General features: G+C 44.5%; 3 protein-coding genes across 4 annotated transcripts in view; 1 reads left to right on the forward strand and 2 right to left on the reverse strand.

Annotated features, from left to right (window-relative positions):
* LOC140365209 (low-density lipoprotein receptor-related protein 1-like) overlaps positions 1-3,777 on the forward strand; it is a 234,181-nt gene extending 230,404 nt beyond the window's left edge. For both annotated transcript variants that reach the window (XM_072451496.1, XM_072451497.1), the window contains one exon: positions 270-3,777. In XM_072451496.1, the coding sequence (XP_072307597.1) occupies positions 270-410 (141 nt within the window). In that variant the 3' untranslated portion in view covers positions 411-3,777. The remainder of the gene's footprint in view (positions 1-269) is intronic.
* Positions 3,749-18,123, reverse strand: LOC140365210 (uncharacterized). Its single transcript, XM_072451498.1, has 8 exons — positions 18,099-18,123; positions 17,806-17,847; positions 17,516-17,674; positions 13,404-13,596; positions 12,084-12,238; positions 10,784-11,995; positions 9,275-9,492; positions 3,749-5,533 (listed from the first exon to the last, which is right to left on the reverse strand). The coding sequence occupies exons 2-8, from the start codon at positions 17,836-17,838 to the stop codon at positions 5,464-5,466; spliced, it is 2,040 nt and encodes a 679-aa protein (XP_072307599.1). The 5' UTR covers positions 17,839-17,847; positions 18,099-18,123; the 3' UTR covers positions 3,749-5,463.
* A 556-nt stretch (positions 18,124-18,679) lies between these two features.
* On the reverse strand, positions 18,680-21,827 carry LOC140366266 (probable E3 ubiquitin-protein ligase DTX2; the record flags this gene model as incomplete). The annotated part of the gene is made up of 3 exons (XM_072452933.1): positions 18,680-18,768; positions 19,422-19,639; positions 20,931-21,827. Coding segments are annotated over 3 exons (1,185 nt in total), but the record flags the coding sequence as incomplete, so codon positions are not given.
* Positions 21,828-23,472: the final 1,645 nt, after the last annotated feature.

Here is a 23,472-nt window from a genome sequence, read left to right on the forward strand (position 1 = left end):
GTGTGATGTCATGTATGATGTCATATGTCATGTGTGATGTCATGTATGATGTCATGTGTGATGTCATGTGTGATGTCATGTGTCATGTATGATGTCATGTGTCATGTGTGATGTCATGTGTCATGTGTGATGTCATGTATGATGTCATGTATGATGTCATGTGTGATGTCATGTATGATGTCATGTATGATGTCATGTGTCATGTGTGATGTCATGTGTGATGTCATGTATGATGTCATATGTCATGTGTGATGTCATGTGTGTCGCAGCCCACAAACTTCACAAACCCGGTGTATGCCACGCTGTACATGGGCGCCCACAACAGCCGGAACTCTTTGGCCAGCACCGACGAGAAGAAGGAGCTGCTGTCCCGCGGAGACGAGGAGCCGCTGGTCGACCCGCTGTCCTAAAGCCCCGCCCCTGACCCCGCCCCCCGAGCCGGCCCCCGCCCCGGAGCCGGAGCCTTCACCCCGACGCCACAAACGAGTGCCAACACTGTAAAAATGTACAAAACCAAGGACTACTTTTGTATGTGATTGCAGTATTTTGTTCTTTTGAGATTTTTTGTTTTTTTTCCTTCTGGTCAAAAAGAAAAACCCAATAACATTTTCTAAGAGAGAGATTTTTAATTTTCACTCATCCCGTTTGCCCTTTGCCTAAATAGCCACTACCTCTGCGCTCACACAAGGAGACGAGAGTCCGAGCGAGAAGCGCCGTCATCGGAGCCGGTTACATTTTTTATTTTTCTATGAATTGTATAAAAAGAAAAGAAAAAAACGGCCGAGACGTCGTTCCATTTCACCAGTGCCAAGTCGCGTTTTGTCGTTTCCGAGCGGGAAAAGTGAAAAGTGGGTACGAGTTTGTTTGTTTTGTGAGTTAAGAAGAGTGATGTTTAATCAACTTTTATTATTATATATTTGACTTTCTTTGGTGACAAATCAGAACTTAATCCACTTGTTCCTCGCACAAATGTCAAATTAAACGACTGAAATTAAACTATTTTCCATCTTACTCCGAATATCTGGTGGATATAAAGTTGTGATTATTTTTAAACTTTCAAAAAATAAGTTTAAATGAGCAGTTTCACTTGGATTTCAATTAAATTTTCACTTTTTCACATCTTCAGAACTTCCAAAAACGTTTGTGTAAATTCTGCATAAACTTGTCCCTGGTGTGATGTCACTTCCTGTCATTATCTAGATTTTTCTTCTTTTCTCCACAAATACCTGCTCGATTGGTGTAAAACTAGAATTTATTATTACGACAGGTTAATACACCAAATAAAGTCAAAATTAGACAATCGTAAAAACGTCACTTTAAAGTTTTTGTCCCTGTAGCGAAAATCGACTTCTGCATTTGATCCAACGTTAAATTATGAATCAAAAGCAGCAGAAGAACAGTTATAAGTCGATTGGTTGCATCACTCGGCCCAAACTCCCACGCGGCGTCGCCTTTTCTATCCTCAGAAGTTGTGTCTTCCTCGCACAGATAAACGCGCAGTTCAAGTTTTGGTCGTGGTTTTATGGCGTCGTGCGACAGCGTTACTCGTCCACGTGAAAACAAACCAGGCACTTTCAATTGTTTTTGTATGGACCAAAAGCTCGGGTAACGGAGAATGTTTTCAGAGTCCGAGGCGGAAAACGGTCGAAAAGTCGGTCCTGGCGCAGACGCAGGTTGAAGGCTGTCGAAAGTCTGCGTGCGATTCGTCGGTTTCGGAGTCAATCGCAAAACGGAAACACGATCTGTCCAGTGAAGGATCAGGTCGGTGAATCTTGAAGTTCTGTTGACGAACGCTACGACCGGGGACGTCACGATGTCAAATGTTAGCGTCGTTAGCGATGATTGTGAGAAAAAAACAACACGATTTAACGAGTAACGATTAAAAAAAACGGCGTAATCTTTCATTTTCTTTCAGTCCCGTGGTCCGACATGGAATCTAATTTTCTGAACGACGGAATAAAGATTCAAAAAAGTTATTTACATTTTAGGTCTATTTTTTGGATGACAGAATTAACAAAAAATCTTCATTTCCGTCTAAAATTGTCTCTTGACATTGCTAGCTACAACTGTCAGCGCTGATGCTAATTGCTAGCTACAACTGTCAGCGGCGATGCTAATTCGCGCCGACGGAGAAGAACTTTTTGTTCCGTGCGGATCGACCCCGACATTTACAGCGACATCAAAAACGTCTACATTTTGACGCCAATTCTGAAACGACCGCACGACCGGACTCCGCCCCTCAGCTCAGTTTTACCATTTAGTTTGAAGCCAGAACGCGCCGGGCGACAGACGCTACGGGTGAACGTCGCACCCTTCAGTTGCCGACAAAAGTGTCTTCCTCCAAAAAGGCAAGTTGCAATTATTGTGTTTAAGTCGGAGGAAAATACGAAGAGAGAGAGAAACCATGAATATTATGCTTTTTTTTTAATCCTGCCAAATGTTGTGGTTCGACTTTTGAAATTTTGTCCACAATTCTTTAGTAAGTGCATTATTTGTCGTTGATGTTGTGTGTGTGTTTTTTAGGGCTGCGCAATGATTAAAAGTAAACGATGGACACGTTTGGCGCCGCAACACTTTGAAATTCCGCCCAAAATGTTTAGAAAGTCGAGAAAATCAGGATTAAATTGGCGTTGAGGGTGCGTTCAAGTCCCGAGAGCGCGAACGCACCCTCAATATTTACATTTCAGTACAATCTTAATGTATAGACATAATAAAATTTTAAAAAGAAGTACGGCGCGATCGCAGTACGTTCAGTTTCTCGCGCAAATGCCGCTTTGAGATTTGAACTTTGCCACGTTGGGCGCAGCCCTGGGTGTTGTTCCCCTTCCGTTCCGCGTGGTCCGCCGCTGCTAACCGCTACGTCGTGGTCGCTCCGTGTCCTTTTTAGCCTCCATGTCCCAGAAATGCTGCTTGTTTTTTTCCTTGTCGAAATGGGTTGTGTTCACGCGATCGTCACGATTTCGGAACGAGAGAAATTCGCTGGAGAAAAGCGAAACAAACAGAAAATGACGCCGCGCGATGAACCTTTTTGTCAGGAATTGGAGTCACACATTTGCCTGCTAAAAAAAGTCCTTTCAACTGACAACAATTGAGCTTTCCATTTTTAAATTGTGAGACTCCAATACACAAAAAGACAGCGGCGTAATTAAATCAAGATGTCAAAAAAGTTCATTCTTAAATCTGTCCGTCTAGAATCCTTCAGTCGCCATATTTAAATGTTTAAACGGCTGAAAATAATTTTAAAAGTTTCTTTAAAAGCAGTTTTGAAAAATAAAAATGAATTAAAGTTTGTTTGCGCCGACAGAGAAGACGTCGAACTTGGCGCCAGTCTTCGTTTCACGCAAACAAGTCCCGGTAATGAACACGAGGCGGGTCACGAACGGACGTCGCGTGACCACAACCCATCGAACCGTCGTCGGCCATTATTTAAACGCATGCGACAAATAACAACGAACGCATAACGAGTTTTAATCCGTTTGTGGCTTAAGCGTCTTATTTTACAGCCGTTCGTCTTTAGCCCGACCAAAGGTACAATCATTTTAGACTCGTACGCGCATTTTCTCCAGTGTTTCCTTGATCGATCCTTGTGTTCTGTGTTTTTTTAATGAAAACTGACACATGGCTTTTGTAGTTCACGATGCATGGAGGCTCAGACTTTCTCCTGGAAAACACAATATTCTTTCATTTTCGCTGGAGTACTTTACAAATTAAAACAGATATTGTTATAAATAAAGTTTAAAAATTGTACAGAAAACGGTTGCATTGTGTTTTATTCTGGGGAACAAAGGTAATGGACAGATTTTCGAGAACAAATATACACAATTACAACAAAAACAAAACAAAGTACAAAATCAACAAATAAACTGATAAAATGATAGATATTTGGAGATTTAGGCCTCATTTCTCATTCTGTCTCCCATTTTCAGCTGCGTTCACACTTTCGCACTCAAACCACATCAAAATATGGATTAACCCGGACCCTTCACCTCATCTAGAACTAGAACTGTCTCTAAAGTGAACAAGCCTTAAAGACTAATAACTGTCTGTGTCTTTGGGCCTTTCACTACGAGGAAAAAAGCCAAATACTCTGATTATAGACGATTCCACGACAGTATCATCTTAAAGGAATAATAGAGGATTTTTTGCCAATTTGAGAACTAAAGCGAATGTTGGTCACTTTTTTGTAAATACGCATGCGCACACTCACCCCTGTTCTTCCAGAGAGGCCGCCTCCCATCAAACCTCGCTCACAACAGCCTCTGCTACACCTGCGTTTGTTTATTAACAGCAGATTTCCGTCTCTTCTGAGCTCGAACTCAGTCTTTCTCTGTGGTCATTTTGTGCTGTAACTGAAGGAACTCGCTAAACACACACCGACATATCAACCACGCATGTGCACCCAGGGAAACGTGCTGCTCTCCTGGGGACGAGGCTGCAGGTGTGCAGTAGCGCGCAGGGAATGATTGACACGTGGGAGAACTACTCGGCTGTCCACGCCACAAGGAAATGAGACTCAGATTGCTCACCACAAATCCTCTATTATTCCTTTAAGTTTAAAGAAAGTAGAACGTGTAAGAGACAGTTTTTTCCGATTAATCCCATGTTTTGTGTAAGAAATATAAAAAAATAAAATCTGTGAACTTGCTATATTCAGAAGTCAACATAAAACTAAATAATCATCATAATTTGTCACCCAAGACAAGACTTTAGAGAGTTCTGTTTATTTAAAGTGCCCATGACAGGTTTTTACGATTGTCTAATGTTGACTTCATCTGGGGTTATTGTTTATACCTGTCGTACATATAAATGAGTTTTACACCAATTGAGCAGGTATTTGTGGAGAAAAGTCGACAGGAAGTGACATCACACCAGGGACACTCATTCCAGTCAAATTTTATGCAGACTGGAATGTCTGCGACATGTTTACGAGTAAACATTAATTCAACAAAATAAAGTCGCTTTCATATATTATTATTCGTCAAATGAAGCAAATAACAAGGTGACACTAGATGAGTTTTGGCCCAGTGATTGCTGGGTAATTTCCTAGTGTGATGTCATCAAATACAAACAGGAAGTGGAATTATAAACCTAAGAATTGAGCTATTCTGGGATAACATTTTTATAAATTTGAGCAAAATTTAAAACACACAAAAACTTAATTGCATTTTACTTGGAGTCGTCCGACCTGTAGGGGGCGCTTTAAACCCAACTATAACATTAGCTGACATGTCATGCCATGTGTTCTGATGTCTTGTCTTTGGACCAGAACACACGTGATCATACGACGTCTTGAGTTATTATAGAATATAGATCTTTATGTCTCGATGTGCTCAGAACATTCCAGCTCAATTCTACATAAAGTGTCAGCATTTAAAGAATACATTAAACCGTCAAAATAAGAAACGAATGATTTGTAGTTCATTTTAAGAGGCAAATGAAACAAAAAGGTAATAAATGGCGTGATCACTTGATGCCGTTTGCCTTCAGCTCCTCCTTGACTCTGCTCAGGTAATTAGGGTCCGGGTAACCAAAGCTGCGACCACAAAGAAACATGTTTAAATCAGTGTTCCAGCGTGAGTGGCAACATAAATACAGTACTTTCTGAACTATAGGTCGCACCTTTTTTCATAGTTTTGGCCGGAGTGCGACTTATACTCCAGAGCGACTTATACGTGATATTATTCGTTATTTTCACACTGACAAACACAAGAGGGCGCTCTAGGCTCTAAGCGACGCAGAAGAAGAATCTGCACTTCCTCTTCCTCTGGAGTTTGTGGAGTTGTTTGGAAGTGACACAGAGGAAGAAGAATTCAATGGATTTAGTGATTTGGGGTAAAACTGATGCTTTGGTAAACTTGTTAGCATGTTCTTTATGCTATAGTTATCTGAATCACTGTTCATATGTTACGTTAACATACCAGACACTTACCACAGTTCTGTCTGCGCCTCATGTAGCTGAAGGTGTTAGCGTTAGCATAAGTCATGTAGCTGAAGGTGTTAGCGTTAGCATACGTCATGTAGCTGAAGGTGTTAGCGTTAGCATACGTCATGTAGCTGAAGGTGTTAGCGTTAGCATACGTCATGTAGCTGAAGGTGTTAGCGTTAGCATACGTCATGTAGCTGAAGGTGTTAGCGTTAGCATACGTACACCTATTCACCATGTTCTCTCATCTGTTATTATTTTAAACTGCATTTCAAGATCAAATGTCTGTTCTTGGTCTGGAATTTTATCAAATACATTTCCCCCACTCCTCCTTGAACCGACACCTTAACGTGGTGGAGGGGTTTGAGCGCTCGAATGATCCCAGGAGCCATGTTTTCGGGGGCTTTAAGCCCCTGGTAGGGTCTCCCAAGGCAAACAGGTCCTAGGTGACGGGTCAGACCAAGAGTTCAGAAGCCCCTCATGACAAGCACAAGATCAAGGCCAGTTACGTCGCCCGGATTGGCATTACCGGGGCCCCATCCTGGAGCCAGGCCTGGGGTGGGGTGGGGTGGGTGCTCGACGGCGAGCGCCTGGTAGCCGGGTCTTTCCCCACGGGGCCCGGCCGGGCACAGCCCGAACAAGCGATGTGGGGCCGTCCTCCCCTGGGGCCCACCACCCGCAGGAGGATCTGTAGGGGGCCGGTGCAGTGTGATCTGGGCGGCAGTCCGGCGGCAGGGGCCTCGACGATCAGATCTCCGGACACATAAGCTAACTCTGGGGACATAGAGTGTCACCTGGCTGGGGGGGAAAAGAGCCTGAGCTTGTGCAGGAGGTCGAGCTGTATCGACTAGATATAGTCGGCCTGTCTAGTCTGGAACCCATCTCCTCGAGAGGGGCTGGACGCTCCACTTCTCTGGTGTTGCCCGCGGGGAGAGGCGGCGGGCTGGTGTGGGCTTGATTATAGCCCCTCAGCTCAGCCGCCACGTGTTGGAGTTCACCCCGGTGAACGAGAGGGTCGCGAGAGGGACAGGTCTCTCACTGTTGTGGCGGCCTACGGGCCGAACTGCAGTGCAGAGTACCCGGCCTTCTTGGAGTCCTTGGGAGGGGTACTGGACAGTGCACCGACCGGGGAGGGGACCCCGTTGTTCTACTGGGGGACTTCAACGCCCACGTGGGAAATGACAGTGACACCTGGAGAGGGGTGATCGGGAAGAACGGCTTCCCCGATCTGAACCCGAGCGGTGTTCAGTTATTGGACTTCTGTGCTAGCCACGGATTGTCCATAACGAACACCATGTTCAAGCACAAGGGTGTTCATCAGTGCACATGGCACCAGGACACCCTAGGCCGGAGGTCAATGATCGACTTTGTTGTCGTATCATCTGACCTCCGGCCGCGTGTCTTGGACACTCGGGTGAAGAGAGGGGCAGAGTTGTCAACCGATCACCACCTGGTGGTGAGTTGGATCCGCTGGCGGAGGAGGAAGCCTGACAGACTTGGCAGACCCAAGCGCATTGTGAGGGTCTGTTGGGAACGTCTAGTGGAGCCCTCTGTCAGTAGGGTCTTCAACTCGCACCTCCGGGAGAGCTTCTCCCATGTCCCGGGGGAGGTTGGGGACATTGAGTCCGAGTGGACCATGTTCTCCGCCTCCATTGCCGATGCGGCTGCTCGGAGCTGTGGTCGCAAGGTCTTCGGTGCCTGTCGCAGCGGCCCCCGAACCCCGAGGTTGTGTTCGCATTGCCGGCAGTAAGTCAGACCTGTTACCAGTGCATGTTGGATTCCGCCAGGGCTGCACTTTGTCACCGGTTCTGTTCGTAATTTTTATGGACAGAATTTCTAGGCGCAGTCAGGGGTCGGAGGGTGTCCGGTTTGGGGACCACAGGATCTCATCTCTGCTGTTTGCAGACGAGGTTGTCCTGATGGCTCCATCAAACCCGGACCTGCAACATGCACTGGGACGGTTTGCAGCCGAGTGTGAAGCGGCTGGGATGAGAATCAGCACCTCCAAATCCGAGGCCATGGTTCTCAACCGGAAAAAGGTGGCTTGCCCTCTTCAGGTGGATGGGGTGTCCTTGCCCCAAGTGGAGGAGTTCAAGTATCTCGGGGTCTTGTTCACGAGTGAGGGAAGGATGGAGCGTGAGATCGACAGTTGGATCGATGCAGCGGCTGCAGTGATGCAGTCGCTGCATCGGACCGTTGTGGTAAAGAGGGAGCCGAGTCCAAAGACAAAGCTCTCTATTTACCGGTCGGTCTACGTTCCTGACCTCACCTATGGTCATGAGCTTTGGGTAATGACCAAAAGAACAAGATTGCGGATACAAGCGGTCGAAATGAGTTTCCTCCGCCGGGTGGCTGGGCGCTCGCTTAGAGATAGGGTAAAGAGCTCAAGTCACACGGGAGGAGCTCGGAGTAGAGCCGTTGTTCCTCCAGCTGAGGTGGCTCGGGCATCTGTGCCGGATGCCCCTTGGGCGCCTCCCCTAGGGAGGTGTTTCTGGCGTGTCTCACCGGGAAGAGGCCCCGGGGAAGCAGGCTTTTAGCTAGGATTTGAAAACACCCCGTCCAACCGGGTGCTTAAAAAATGTTCGCTCGCGCCAATGACCTTTTTTCGACGCTTTTACAAAATAATGCAGCGCTTTTAACGCGGAGGCGACTACACGGCGATCTAGAGCAGCGCCCGCACGCCTCTCGTATAATATTGACTTTCCATACGCTCGCGCCGCCTGCACCTCTCGGCCGTGCGGATCACACTCTGCCACTTAGGAGCGCCGTATCGCGCCTTATTTTACATGGTATTTGGCCGTGAAGGTTCGGCAAACGTGGAGCTTCGGCATTTTCCAGACCGCGGCTCGGCAGCCAATCAGAACCAAGCACACAAACTTTGTCGACCAATCAGCGCGCAGCATGCAAATTTTCACTTGTAAACAGTAAACTGTCATTGACCGTGGCGGACTATCGTCAAACGCTTCCCGGCCCGATTTAATGATGGTATTCCCTTTTCTAAAATGTATTAATAAAAATTACACTGTCCTTGCCCTTGAAAATGTCCACATGTCGAGATACCCCGTCCAAAAAACGGGAAGACGGCCCTCTAGCTAAAAGACTGCGGGGAAGACCCAGGACACGCTGGAGGGACTATGTCTCTCGGCTGGCCTGGGAAGTGTCTCGGGAGGAGGAAGTCTGGGAGTCCCTGCTTAGACTGCTGCCCCCACGACCCGGCCCCGGATAAGCCGAAGAAGATGGATGGAATTTCCCGCAATCTGTGACTTATACTCCAGTGCGACTTTTATATGTTTTTTTGGCTGGTGCGACTTATAGTCCGGAAAATATGGTAAAACTGAACGTTCTTCTTACCTCTGTGGTCCGCCGTAAGGAGAAGTCTTGTGGTGGATGTCGTTCCACGTGACCATGTTTTCCGCGCCTGTGGTCCGGGACGTTCCAACAGTGAAGATGAGTTTTTGGTCAAAGGCTTTCTTCAGCAGCCGCAGGACCTCGTTGCCCTCTCTGTTGTCAGGTAGATACGCCTGTCTGTCTAATCCCTGATACCTCTGTCCAGGGTTGGGGTGTTTGGCCTGTACAGGAGGGAGATTTCAGTCATTCTGTAACTTCATTCGGAACGACGGTCGAGTCTTCAGAAAGGCCCAAAACATGACCTGACCCAGAACTAAAACACTTAAATTAAAGCAGGGCTTTTTTATTGTGGCTTTTGTGGTTGTGGTGAGGGCAGAATGTGTCCAGAGAAATGTGAACAAAACTGAAATGGTCCTGTGTTTATCATTTGTCGGACTTCATACAGCTCGATCAGCTTCACTCATACCACATGGAGGATCAGAGGGTGTAAACACGCTCTTACTTTGAACACGTTCTACGTCTTGCACGTTGTTAACTCCCTGGAGACGGAGTTGGTATAAATGATTATAGGGAAGGCCTCAAGCTTGACTAGTTTGGGAAACACTGCATCTGACAGTTTCTTTGGAGAAAGAACACATTCTATCTGAGCAAACTGGTTTGTTACAATAATCACCATGTTTTTACTAGTTTAGTAGTATTAGTAATTAGTGCATCATCTGTCTCCTCTGACGTCTGACCCTGCAACACCCCAACACCAGGTAATTCAGGCCTCATTATCACAGAGACCCCAGAACCAGAAGCTATTCACCAGAGCAAAGTGATACCTTTAGCCACTGGACAACACATGACCCGGATTTACAGGACTCGTACGGCATCTTGTGGCAAAAATACTATTGTGTTCCAGACCAAAAAAAACAATATATACAGTACGTATTTATGAGCACAATTATTATGAGGGACATTTAGGCATTTAGACTGGAGACTAGAGGACTGGGTGGGCATCACTGGCACTGCCCTAAACTGGTTAAGGTCCTATCTGGAAGACAGGAAGTACTTTGTGTCTCAGACCACATGCCCCTGACCTCTGGGGTTCCCCAAGGGTCAGTCCTGGGACCCCTTCTGTTCATCCTCTACATGCTGCCGTTAGGTCAGTTGATACACAGTGAAAATGTGTCCCATCACAATGATGCAGACGAGTCAGATCTATGTTTGTCGGCAGGTGACTATGGACCAGTGGATTCACTCTGTCACTGCATCAACAGATCAGTTTGTGGAGGCAAAACAACTTTCTCCAGCTGAACTCAGACAAGACTCAAATCATGGTCTTTGTCACAGAAACAAAGAGAAAGTGTCAGCGTCACCTCCAGAGTCTCGCTCTAAAACCCACCAACTGAAAAAACTGAAAACACAAAGTCCAGGCTCTGTAAAATGTGAAAGTATTTCAAAGAACAAAAATGGGTTTCATAGTGATGGACCTCAATGTTTAAACATTAATGTAAAAATGTAATTTACCGTTTGAGTTCCACTCGGGATGTGATAATGGATGTCTATCCTTCCACAGCCCTCATACCCCGGGAGAGATGCGATGCTTGTATGCCACTTCATGGATCCAGGAGGCTGGATTCCTTCCACCAAACCAAACACGTCTTTACAGACGGGACACACGGGCCCTTGGCTTTTGATCGATTGCTCCAGGCACTCCTTACAAAACTCATGGTTACATTTGAGTCTGGTCTTATTGGTGAAGGTATCCAAGCACACGGGGCAGTTTTCTTCTTCTTTTTCATCCTTCTTATCTCCGGCTCCGCTTGGCTTTTTCACAGCGCCCCCTTCTGTATATCCTTTGCTACTTTTCTCTTTTGGTGTGTCCATTTTTCCAGCTGCTCCTTTAAATTCGTCAAATGGGCTGTGCAGACCATCTCCTGCATCTTCAAACGGCCCAATGTTTCTCATGAACTGCAGCGCCGCCACCTTCTGGTAGAGTCGCAGCAGTGCTCTGGCGGCGTGGCTCTCCATATGCACGTTTCCTTCAGACCGATTGTAACGCACTAGAATCCTCATTGTGTCTTGGGTCGGCTCCGCCTCTTTAAAACGGACATTAAACTTTTCCTTGATCCGGTCTAATTCTTCCTTGTGCTGATTTGTCATCATCTGCCAGTAGAACCTTTCAACTGGCAGCCCATCAATGACAAGAGGATCTTTAATGCTCGAACTTAATTTGACTTTGTTTCGAGTTAGAGTTTTGCATTTGCGTTCATCGTAAGTCGGATACTTCTTGGACATTTCTCTTTCTTCGTCAGTTAAATTTGTGCTAATTTTGACGCGCTGAAGAGACTTGCTGATGGCGGTTTGAAATTGTTGTGGCCCAAAAATTGTGATTTGGTCAGAGGAGATTGTGATCTGACATCTGTGGTCTGTGGTTTGGAGGGATTTCAGCGTTTCCTTCCACTCTTCAGGACTTATGTTTTTTAGAGGGATGGAAACACCACTGCATTGGGAAGATTGGACAAGCTTGGTGAACTCATCCGTTGCCTTTTTGAGATCTGAGCGCTTCTTGTCGGCTTTGATCGACACGTCCACATTTTCTGTGATCTTGACGCCATGTTCTCTCTCGATGCGCTGAATCTTGTCTGGATACACGTTCTTCACGTACCAATAAGGGCCCAAAGCTACGAGACAATGATTAATATTGTCATCTTCTGCAGAAGACTCTTGAGATTTCATCTAGAAGTGTGAATAAAGTTTAGTGCCAATGAATATGAAGAATATAAATATATATTTTTCCAGTTATGACATAAAGAAGTGCACATACGTGATCTTCCTTTGACAGGTTTGGAGAAGATTTCCCTGATGATTTTTGGTCAATTTGAGATGTTTTGTTCACATCATTTTCAAAGAAAAAAGAAAAAGTTTTGTGTTCTTTGGTAATTAATTCTCTTCCACGAAGTTGAAGAAGCTCCGAGAGGGCTAAAGAAGGACACAATAAAACTATTAGTATACAACACTAGAATTGACAACATCCATGCATCAATGGAGCTTAAATTGACAGTTTTATTAACATGTGAAAAAATGTACTTAGGCCACAGTTATTTTGTTACTTGGTTTACGGATCTGCCGCACTTAGATTATTGATTTCTCCAATATAAATAAAATATTTTTTTTTTTATAAAGTACCGCCGACAAGGCAAAATAGCATTAAATTAAATATAAAAAGCGGTATTAAGTCAAAAGATAAGAGCACGTGAAGCAATTTTTCGTCAAAATCCTGCGGGAGTCTGTGACGGAGCGGCTCCGTCCCTGCGCGCGACCCCGGGAGAGCATGTGAAGACGCGCGCACCGTGTCTGTGACGTGCAGGGCAAACTCCTTTATATCGCCAATACACATTTCAAACCTGTTTACCACATTTTCTCCAGTGCGTTTTGCCGTGACTAAGGCTGCACACTTAGAAGCGTCTGTTCTACCGATGCGAAACACGCTAAATCTACCGTTGCACGCTCCTGCGCGTCGCGTCTCACCCCCTTCTCCTCCCGTGGTACGTTTTGGGTAAACAAGGAAGAAAAAATCTTTTGAAATTGAACTTATATTTCGCCCGCCTGTTCAATACATTTCATTTAAAATCTGTAAACCAAGTAATAAAATAACTGCGGCCTTAGGCCAAATAAAATAAATAGTGCCTTTCCGGTAACATTGGGAAAAAAATCCAGGTATATTTTTAAATCCTCGCACAGGTTTTGCAGACAGTTTTCTTTTCTCAGAAGTGAGCGCTTCGTGACAGCGTGAGAGTTTTTGTTGTAGTCCGGGGCGCACAGTGCAGTCACAACAAAATCATCTGATACATGATGTTTGTTGAAAACGTTGAAAAATGGGTTTTCTATATTTTGAAATTCAGGTCAGTCGGGTTACCGGAAACACACAACTTTATTTTTGGGCCTTATATGTAAATCTACTAGACTAGGAATACATCTAAATTAAACATTACTGCTTCTGAAATTCTTGTCATTCCAATAAATGTAGAACTGATATTCCCGGCCCCTGCATATGAAGTTAGTTTGGTCCTTGTAAATTGCTCAGCTCGTAGTCCAAGACATATCTCCCTCATGAAAGTACATTGGATTGATGGATAATATTTACCTGCAGCAGGTTTGACCCTGATGACCGCAGTCTTCACATCCTCAGATATCTCAGTAGCTGTAAACTCTCCCTTCACTCCATTTTTATTGGCCCAGCTCTGCAGAGTTTTGCTGATTGAGTTCTTAAACTTTTTTGGGTCAACAACCTCCGTCACCGTCAGGGACACTGTCAGTTCTGCCACATCTTCATCACTCTGCAAGTTTGAGAACAGACACAGGGTTAGGAATTTTGTGACTTCACCTTGTATTTCTGTCAGTGATCTTATCAGTAGTGACTTATGGAGGGTCAAATACTACTTTATGATTTATTTTTTGTTATCCTGCTTATCATGGAGATGGAAAAAGTTGTATTTAATTGTAGATAATGTCTAAATAATGTGCAATGGCTGAAGCCATTGCGAGTGTCTGCATTCTTGCGTAAAAGTACTACATGTGTGTAGTAAAGACTTTATTCTTGTTAGCCTCAAGCCATGGAATGGAATGTTCATTCCATGGAATGCGCGAGTCTATCGTTTTTTCCCCTGGTTTCTTATTGCGTATAAATACAAGAACATATAGTGTCTGCGTTATGACAAAGCAGACACTATATGTGTAGGATTTCCCTGATTTTTGATGCATTTCAACTCCTCAACACTTTCACCAATTTCAACAAGTTATACCCCTTTACGATCGCTTTCACCGTCTTAGGGGGGCCATTACTTTTGAACAATAGACTCGAGCCATGGAATGAACATTCCATTCCATGGCTCGAGCCTAAAGCCTCGTACAGACCGCGGCGGCCGAAGCGTCCAGTTTACATTCAAAGTCTATGTAAACGCGCGTCGAGCACGTCCTGCGTTTTCCCGCGATTTCTTCGTTTTTGCAGCGCAATTGGTGCGTTTTCGTACACTCTCGGCGCTTTGAGCGCCCGTATGAGGTGCCCAAAGCAGCTGGCGCGACATGTTCAGCTTTCTGCAGCAGATGTGCCGCAGCAGCCAATCAGAGATGAAAAAGACCCAAAACAAACCCCGCAAGAGAAAAAAAATCCTCAAGACGCAGCTCTTGGAGCAAATAATGATATTGACTAAACTCTGCTCAGCTCTGAAGTATCTGCCCCGGAGCCCATCGCCTCCGCTTTTGGACTTTGTAAAGTTAATAAACCAAAGCCATGGTCCAACATTAAACTCCATTTACACCACGAGAAAAGCAACACAGCACAACTCCTCCACTGAGCATGTGCAGACGACTCAGACGCACGTCTGCTGCTGAGTGTATTTTACGGACATGAGTCCGGGGCGTCGAGAACGCGCGTCCGGGGCGTCTGTCTTCAAATGTACACGCGCTCATTCTGCGTCGGGCGCGATTCGGCCGCCGCGGTCTGTACGAGGCTTAAGAAAAGTCTTTACTACACACATGTAGTACTTTTATGCAAGAATGCAGACACTCGCAATGGCTTCAGCCATTGCACATTATCTAGTTTCAAATGTATTTGTAAACATTCTATTTTTTTTTTTTAAACTCTAAACACTTTTTCAAAAATAAAAACAGAAAACTTGCAAATAAAATTAGTTGTTGAACAAATTAATTAACACTAAGTCAGATGGCCTTATTTACAACATTCTTCCATATCACCATCAATCAGATGAAATCATATTTGCAGGAGTCTCATTTACATTTTGTCTTTACATTCACAAAAAATATGTATTTTCTGATGGAAAAATAAAAGGTTGTTGTGGTGCCAATCATGAAGTATCCAAATTGTGACGCTCTATTTGACGTTCCATTCCAGCTATAAAACGTTTAAATTTTTGGTTTTGCTATTTGATGACGGTCCCTAAGTACTCGTCTATGCTCCGGCTACACATTTGATGACGGTCCCTAAGCACTCGTCTATGCTCCGGCTACACATTTGATGACGGTCCCTAAGCACTCGTCTATGCTCCGGCTACACATTTGATGACGGTCCCCTAAGCACTCGTCTATGCTCCGGCTACACATTTGATGACGGTCCCTAAGCACTCGTCTATGCTCCGGCTACACATTTGATGACGGTCCCTAAGCACTCGTCTCGGCTCCGTCTGCATATTCGGATCAGTGTTATTTGCTGCACTCAAAATACGAATCTGATTTTTTAAAACGAGGTTGTGTCACTTGGCAGTGTAAATATGAGTATTTTGGCTGTGAATGATCTGCAAAGACTTTTGCGTTTAGGAGCTATTGACCTCGGAAGTCCGAATCTGTGAATATGACGCCAACTTTACCGCACGTGGCTCCTCCCTCTTTCAGACTCGTGATGTGACAGCAGCGGGACTCGTCATGTCCACACAGCGTCCTACATGTGTCATGACGTTGTTGACGATCGATTGACAAGTGATCAGTACTTTTAAGCGCTTTGGTTATACAATTGAACACAAATGTTTGTCCCGCCAAAGCTGCGATACAAAAACACTTTTTTCTGACGAATGCATTGTATTTGAGAGAAATTGCGTCGCATTTTGCGATGCCGCTTATTCTGAACCCTGCTTAGTCTTATTTTGAAGTCTTGTAGTTTTAAAATTTTGAAAAAAATCTAACTTTAAAAATAATATATTTTTTAGTAAAGGGTAACAGCTGTTCATTTGTTGTTGGACCTGCTGTGTCGTAGGTGGCACAGCAGCTTAACTTTATGGGCAAAGCATGAACATCTCCATGGAGACTGAGGGACTAAACATGTAATCGGCTTTTCAAACATTCGATAAACACTGTGTTTTCTTTCACTTCTTCTGACCACTCGACATTTACAAAACACAGAGGGGAAACTGTCGAGTCCAAAGACGTAAAACAACTTCTGGACAATCAGCTTTGTCCAAACAACTCTTCATCTGTAGAACTGAAGAAACAAACTTTGTATCCAGAGGTCAGACATGTAACCTTTGACCTGCTTTTATTTATTTATGACGCGTCTTTTGTATGACATCGTTATATTGTTGTTGACTGTATTTTTCTTATGTAAAAGCTCAACTCGGGACAGACATTCAGAATTAACTCCTGCTAAAATGCAAAAAAAAAACATGCATGACAGGTCTTAATAGTTTTGTTTTTTTCTAATTAGTCTAATAACTTAAAACTGTAGTGGTAGAAAACTATTGTTACCATTGATTTTAGTCCTCGTTATTCATAAGTGTTAAGTGTAGTACACGTTGACGGCCACTTGAGGGCGCATTACAGCTGCTTAAAAACTTTAAAAATCCAAACTAACTCTATTGTAAATAATAAGACACATTGGGCCGATGTTTGTAGCAAATCTAAAATGTGTCGAAAGGTTCCAGAAGTTGTCTTGAGCGCTACCTTCTGTTGTGAACAAAACAGCAGAAGTATCAGAGGCCGAAGGGTCAAAAGAGTCACTGTTTTAATGACTCGAGACTTTATAAAAAGGACAAAGACTTGGATGTCAACTGCCTTTAAGCGCCCCCTACAGGTCAGACAACATATTGCACTAAAATGCAGTCAAGATAAATATATTTTGAATTTTGCAATAAATTATAAAAATGTCATCACAGAATAGCAAATTTTTTCAGTTTGTAATTAAATCATTATGTTTGTAATTGATGACATCCCAGTAGGAAATTACCCAGAAAACACTGGGCCAAAACTCATCTAATGTCACACTTTTTTTAATTTGACAAATAAAAATACATGAGAGCGACTTAATTTTGTTGAATTAATGTTTAGAGTTAAAAACGTTGTTTCTTTGTGTAAATTCGGCATAAATTTTAACTGAAATGAATGTCCCTGGTGTGATGTCACTTCCTGTCATTTTCTACAGATTTTTCAACATTTTCTCCACAAATACCTGCTCGATTGATGTAAAATTATAATGTAATAAAGTCACAGACAACCGTACAAACCTGTAATAGGCACTTTAAGTCTGGACTTTACTTGTTTCTCTCTCGATAAAGATGTTTTATGCAGAAGAATCAATCAGAAAATCATATGAATGGCAACAAAAAATGAGCAGTTTTTGGTCATTTGGTAAAATCACTCTGAAAGACTCGAAACTCAAATCACAGAACTCCTGACCTGGGACTCGGACTTGGGACCTGGGACTTGGGACTTGGGACTATCGTAGGACATTCTGCACCTTCAAACACGTACCTGGCCCTGCTCTGGTGGGATGCTGCTCCTTCCCGTGGCCCCGGGCTGGGGTCCGGTCTGGGGTCCGGGCTCCTTTAACGCGAGTGCTTGTGGATCATCAGACAACTCTCCCGGTGCCCAGTCAGCTCTGGGTAAAGGCACTCTGGAGTCAGTGGGGTCCTAAATAACAAACAAACCTCATATTGACCGCACAAATACGAACCAAACACGTACTTATTACTTAGTGCGTAGTTCTCAGACGTGTTACTTTTACTTTCGCTGCAGTAAAACGCGTTAAAATAAATACTTACGAGATCCATGGGCTCCTCAGAGTTACTTGCCATTTTGTCAACCTGCAAAACACCAAATAAACGCCACAAAATAAACGTACGACGACGATAAACTTTGAAAAGACGCGTAAACTCGACGTGTCTCAGTTCGGGTTTTACTGCGTCGACGGAACGGAAACGTCGTTTTAGACTTCCGCTTCAGAGTTTAGAGTTTGTGCGCTCATAAAACACCAGAAGAAGAGAAATAAAAGAGAACGAATTCCTCAGACACTTTATCAGTCTAAAAAAGAAGAAGATTCTGGAGAAGAACTCACCGCGCGCGCCGATTCATGCAGCGTCACTTCCGCATCAACGAAAACGAAACTCAAAGCGACGTCGACGTAGCCACGCCCACTTCAGTCACGCGCACGAGAAACACGTTTGTTTCTGTGAATTCATATTTATTACACTTTCATATTTATAGTTCGTGAAAGAAATCTATGCTATAATCTTAATAATAGTGTTCATTATGAATTATTATTAATGTTGTTGTTTATTTGCTCATTTTAAACCAATAAGGACTAAGAGTATGTTAAAAAAAAAAGGGTAAAAGACATAACTAACAGACTTTGGTCATTTCAGAGACGTTCTTAAACTCAAAGTACTGAATATTTGCAGTAAAATAAAGAGTAGTAGTTGTACAAAGAGGCGTGAGACAGGAGAAGTTTATTCACCATCAGTTACAGGACACAAACCTTCAGGACATCGTGATTTTCAACAAAGTCTTTCTCCTGGAAACACAATACTCATTATTTTTCACTGACTCGGTGAAAACTAAAGAATATTGTGTTTCCAAGAGAAAGTCTGAGCGTCGTTACAAACTAGAACAAACTCTACATTTACAAACCAGAACAACAATAGTTAAATCACACGTTTCACTTGATGCCGTTTGCCTTCAGCTCCTCCTTGACTCTGCTCAGGTAATTGGGGTCCGGGTAACCAAAGCTGCGACCACAAAGAAACATCACGTCTTTTCAAAAAGCAGTCAAGATATATTTGTAAAAATTAATATGAATAGTGTAACAGAACATTTGTCTTACCTCTGTGGTCCGCCGTAAGGAGAAGTCTTGTGGTGGATGTTGTTCCACGTGACCACGTTTTCCGCGCCTGTGGTACGGGACGTTCCAACAGTGAAGATGAGTTTTTGGTCAAAGGCTTTCTTCAGCAGCTGCAGGACCTCGTTGCCCTCTCTGTTGTCAGGTAGATATGCCTGTCTGTCTAATCCCTGATACCTCTGTCCAGGGTTGGGGTGTTTGGCCTGTAAAGGAGGGAGATTAAAGATGTTATGGAGGAGCTGAGCCGCGGAAGTTACTCCCTGACAAACAGGAGGAGCTCAGTCCCACAGGAAGAGCTCAGAGTAGAGCCGCTGCTCGTCCATGTCGAGAGGAGCTGAGGAGTCTCGGGCATCAGCTCAGGGGCCTCCTGGATGCCTCCACCTGCTATGGCCTATAATTCAAAGCTGACACAACTTAAGCTGAAGAAGATGGATGGAATTTCCCGCAATCTGTGACTTATACTCCAGTGCGACTTTTATATGTTTTTTTGGCTGGTGCGACTTATAGTCCGGAAAATATGGTAAAACTGAACGTTCTTCTTACCTCTGTGGTCCGCCGTAAGGAGAAGTCTTGTGGTGGATGTCGTTCCACGTGACCATGTTTTCCGCGCCTGTGGTCCGGGACGTTCCAACAGTGAAGATGAGTTTTTGGTCAAAGGCTTTCTTCAGCAGCTGCAGGACCTCGTTGCCCTCTCTGTTGTCAGGTAGATACGCCTGTCTGTCTAATCCCTGATACCTCTGTCCAGGGTTGGGGTGTTTGGCCTGTACAGGAGGGAGATTTCAGTCATTCTGTAACTTCATTCGGAACGACGGTCGAGTCTTCAGAAAGGCCCAAAACATGACCTGACCCAGAACTAAAACACTTAAATTAAAGCAGGGCTTTTTTATTGTGGCTTTTGTGGTTGTGGTGAGGGCAGAATGTGTCCAGAGAAATGTGAACAAAACTGAAATGGTCCTGTGTTTATCATTTGTCGGACTTCATACAGCTCGATCAGCTTCACTCATACCACATGGAGGATCAGAGGGTGTAAACACGCTCTTACTTTGAACACGTTCTACGTCTTGCACGTTGTTAACTCCCTGGAGACGGAGTTGGTATAAATGATTATAGGGAAGGCCTCAAGCTTGACTAGTTTGGGAAACACTGCATCTGACAGTTTCTTTGGAGAAAGAACACATTCTATCTGAGCAAACTGGTTTGTTACAATAATCACCATGTTTTTACTAGTTTAGTAGTATTAGTAATTAGTGCATCATCTGTCTCCTCTGACGTCTGACCCTGCAACACCCCAACACCAGGTAATTCAGGCCTCATTATCACAGAGACCCCAGAACCAGAAGCTATTCACCAGAGCAAAGTGATACCTTTAGCCACTGGACAACACATGACCCGGATTTACAGGACTCGTACGGCATCTTGTGGCAAAAATACTATTGTGTTCCAGACCAAAAAAAACAATATATACAGTACGTATTTATGAGCACAATTATTATGAGGGACATTTAGGCATTTAGACTGGAGACTAGAGGACTGGGTGGGCATCACTGGCACTGCCCTAAACTGGTTAAGGTCCTATCTGGAAGACAGGAAGTACTTTGTGTCTCAGACCACATGCCCCTGACCTCTGGGGTTCCCCAAGGGTCAGTCCTGGGACCCCTTCTGTTCATCCTCTACATGCTGCCGTTAGGTCAGTTGATACACAGTGAAAATGTGTCCCATCACAATGATGCAGACGAGTCAGATCTATGTTTGTCGGCAGGTGACTATGGACCAGTGGATTCACTCTGTCACTGCATCAACAGATCAGTTTGTGGAGGCAAAACAACTTTCTCCAGCTGAACTCAGACAAGACTCAAATCATGGTCTTTGTCACAGAAACAAAGAGAAAGTGTCAGCGTCACCTCCAGAGTCTCGCTCTAAAACCCACCAACTGAAAAAACTGAAAACACAAAGTCCAGGCTCTGTAAAATGTGAAAGTATTTCAAAGAACAAAAATGGGTTTCATAGTGATGGACCTCAATGTTTAAACATTAATGTAAAAATGTAATTTACCGTTTGAGTTCCACTCGGGATGTGATAATGGATGTCTATCCTTCCACAGCCCTCATACCCCGGGAGAGATGCGATGCTTGTATGCCACTTCATGGATCCAGGAGGCTGGATTCCTTCCACCAAACCAAACACGTCTTTACAGACGGGACACACGGGCCCTTGGCTTTTGATCGATTGCTCCAGGCACTCCTTACAAAACTCATGGTTACATTTGAGTCTGGTCTTATTGGTGAAGGTATCCAAGCACACGGGGCAGTTTTCTTCTTCTTTTTCATCCTTCTTTGCTCCAGCTCCACTTGGCTTTTTCACAGCGCCCCCTTCTGTATATCCTTTGCTACTTTTCTCTTCTGGTCTGTTAATTTTTCCAGCTGCTCCTTTAACTTGATGTGATGCCGCCACCTTCTGGTAGAGTCGCAGCAGTGCTTTGGCGGCGTGGCTCTCCATTTGCATGCTTTCTTCAGACCTATTGTAACGCACTTTAATCATCAGCTTGTCCTGGGTCAGCTCCGCCTCTTTAAAACTGACATTAAACTTTTCCTTGATCAGTTCAAAATAATCTGACATATGATTTGTCATTATCTCCCAGTGTTTTTTATCAACCAACAACCCATCGATGACCAGCTGATCTTTAATACTTGGTATTAAGTCTTCATCGTAAGGGCTGGTGTACTTCTTGGACATTCCTCTTCCTTCATCAGTTAAATTTGTGCAAATTTTGATGCGCTGAAGAGACTTGGTGATGGCTCTTTGATATTGTTGTGGCCCAAAAATTGTGATTTGGTCAGAGGAGATTGTGATCTGACATTTGTGGTCTGTGGTTTGGAGAAATGCCAGCGTTTCCTTCCACTCTTCAGGACCCACTTTATTCAGAGGGATGGACACACCGCTGGACACTTGTGATTTCACCTACGATGAGTAAAGTAAAGCCAGTGAATTTAAAGCAAATCTGTTGCAAAAATGAAATAAAGAAGTTCACTTACATCGACTGGAGATGTTTTGGTCCCATCATTTTCAAAGATTGGTTTAATTGAAAAGGTCTTTTGTTCTCGGGTCGTGAATTCTCTTCCACCGGGTGTGAAAAGCTCCAGGAGGGCTAAAGAAGGACACAATAATACAAAGTAGAAAATGATTGACATTCATCATTCATCAAGTGATTCTTAACCACAGAGCCCATGCCAGGGTGGCACATGTGCCCGTGCCAGGGTGGCACATGTGCCCATACCAGGGTGGCACATGTGCCCATGCCAGGGTGGCACATGTGCCCATACCAGGGTGGCACATGTGCCCAAACCAGGGTGGCACATGTGCCCATACCAGGGTGGCACATGTGCCCATACCAGGGTGGCACATGTGCCCAAACCAGGGTGGCACATGTGCCCGTGCCAGGGTGGCACATGTGCCCATACCAGGGTGGCACATGTGCCCATACCAGGGTGGCACATGTGCCCAAACCAGGGTGGCACATGTGCCCAAACCAGGGTGGCACATGTGCCCATACCAGGATGGCACATGTGCCCATGTCAGGGTGGCACATGTGCCCATGTCAGGGTGGCACATGTGCCCATGCCAGGGTGGCACATGTGCCCATACCAGGGTGGCCATGCCAGGGTGGCACATGTGCCCATGTCAGGGTGGCACATGTGCCCATGTCAGGGTGGCACATGTGCCCATGTCAGGGTGGCACATGTGTATTCATCCATTTGTAAAAGGAGCAGAAACACTGAGTGACACTGTGGATCCCATTAGTCACCAACCTGACTCTTCCTCTTCTACTGGGTCCAAATAGATTTGACTGAGCTCCTCTAAGTTTATACTTCTTATGACGTAGAGTGCACTGAAGTCAGTATTTGAGTTTTTACTCATTTCATAAATAATTCAGATCACTGTGGAAACAGCTTCTCCCACACATCAGAAGCTGCAGGCCACGCACAGATCTCTGTTGGCAGTGTCAGAGCAACGAGCAGCTGATACGAAGTGCAAATGTCCCAGATGAAAGAAAATCTGAAGTTGTCCAGAAGCAAGTGCATCATCTTGCCCTTGTGCAAAGTGAGAGGACTTTTTACAACACTTTGATTGCTGCCTGCAGACTGAGCACAGAATCTAATGGGCTGTCTTTCGGACCCTCACCGCCAGCAAGCAAAGACATCAGGATGCATTACAGCTTCGACTTTGCACAGCAGGTACTACTAATAGTGCAAATGCAGAATAGCAATTATAGAGACATATACGTCTTAATCAAATGTCATATGTATTAATCTAATCTCCTTTCTCTCTCTCTGTCAACTACAGATACACTTTCCCTCAAACCCTCTGCAGCCGGGGCCAATGTATTTCCTGACTCCACGAAAATGTGGCCTTTTTGGTGTCTCCTGTGAAGGGATGCAGAAGCAGGTCAATTTCCTGATTGACGAAGGCATGTCGTCAAGTAAGGGAAGCAATGAAGTCATAAGCTACATGCATCATTTCTTCAACAACTTCGGGGTTGGAGAAAAATACGTGGATCTTCATTGTGACAACTGCAGTGGCCAAAACAAAAACAATT

The sequence above is a fragment of the Eucyclogobius newberryi genome, unplaced genomic scaffold, assembly GCF_026437365.1.
Source record: "Eucyclogobius newberryi isolate DKJ021-1_F unplaced genomic scaffold, fEucNew1.0.hap1 SCAF_19, whole genome shotgun sequence".
NCBI classification, from domain to species: Eukaryota; Metazoa; Chordata; class Actinopteri; order Gobiiformes; family Gobiidae; genus Eucyclogobius; species Eucyclogobius newberryi.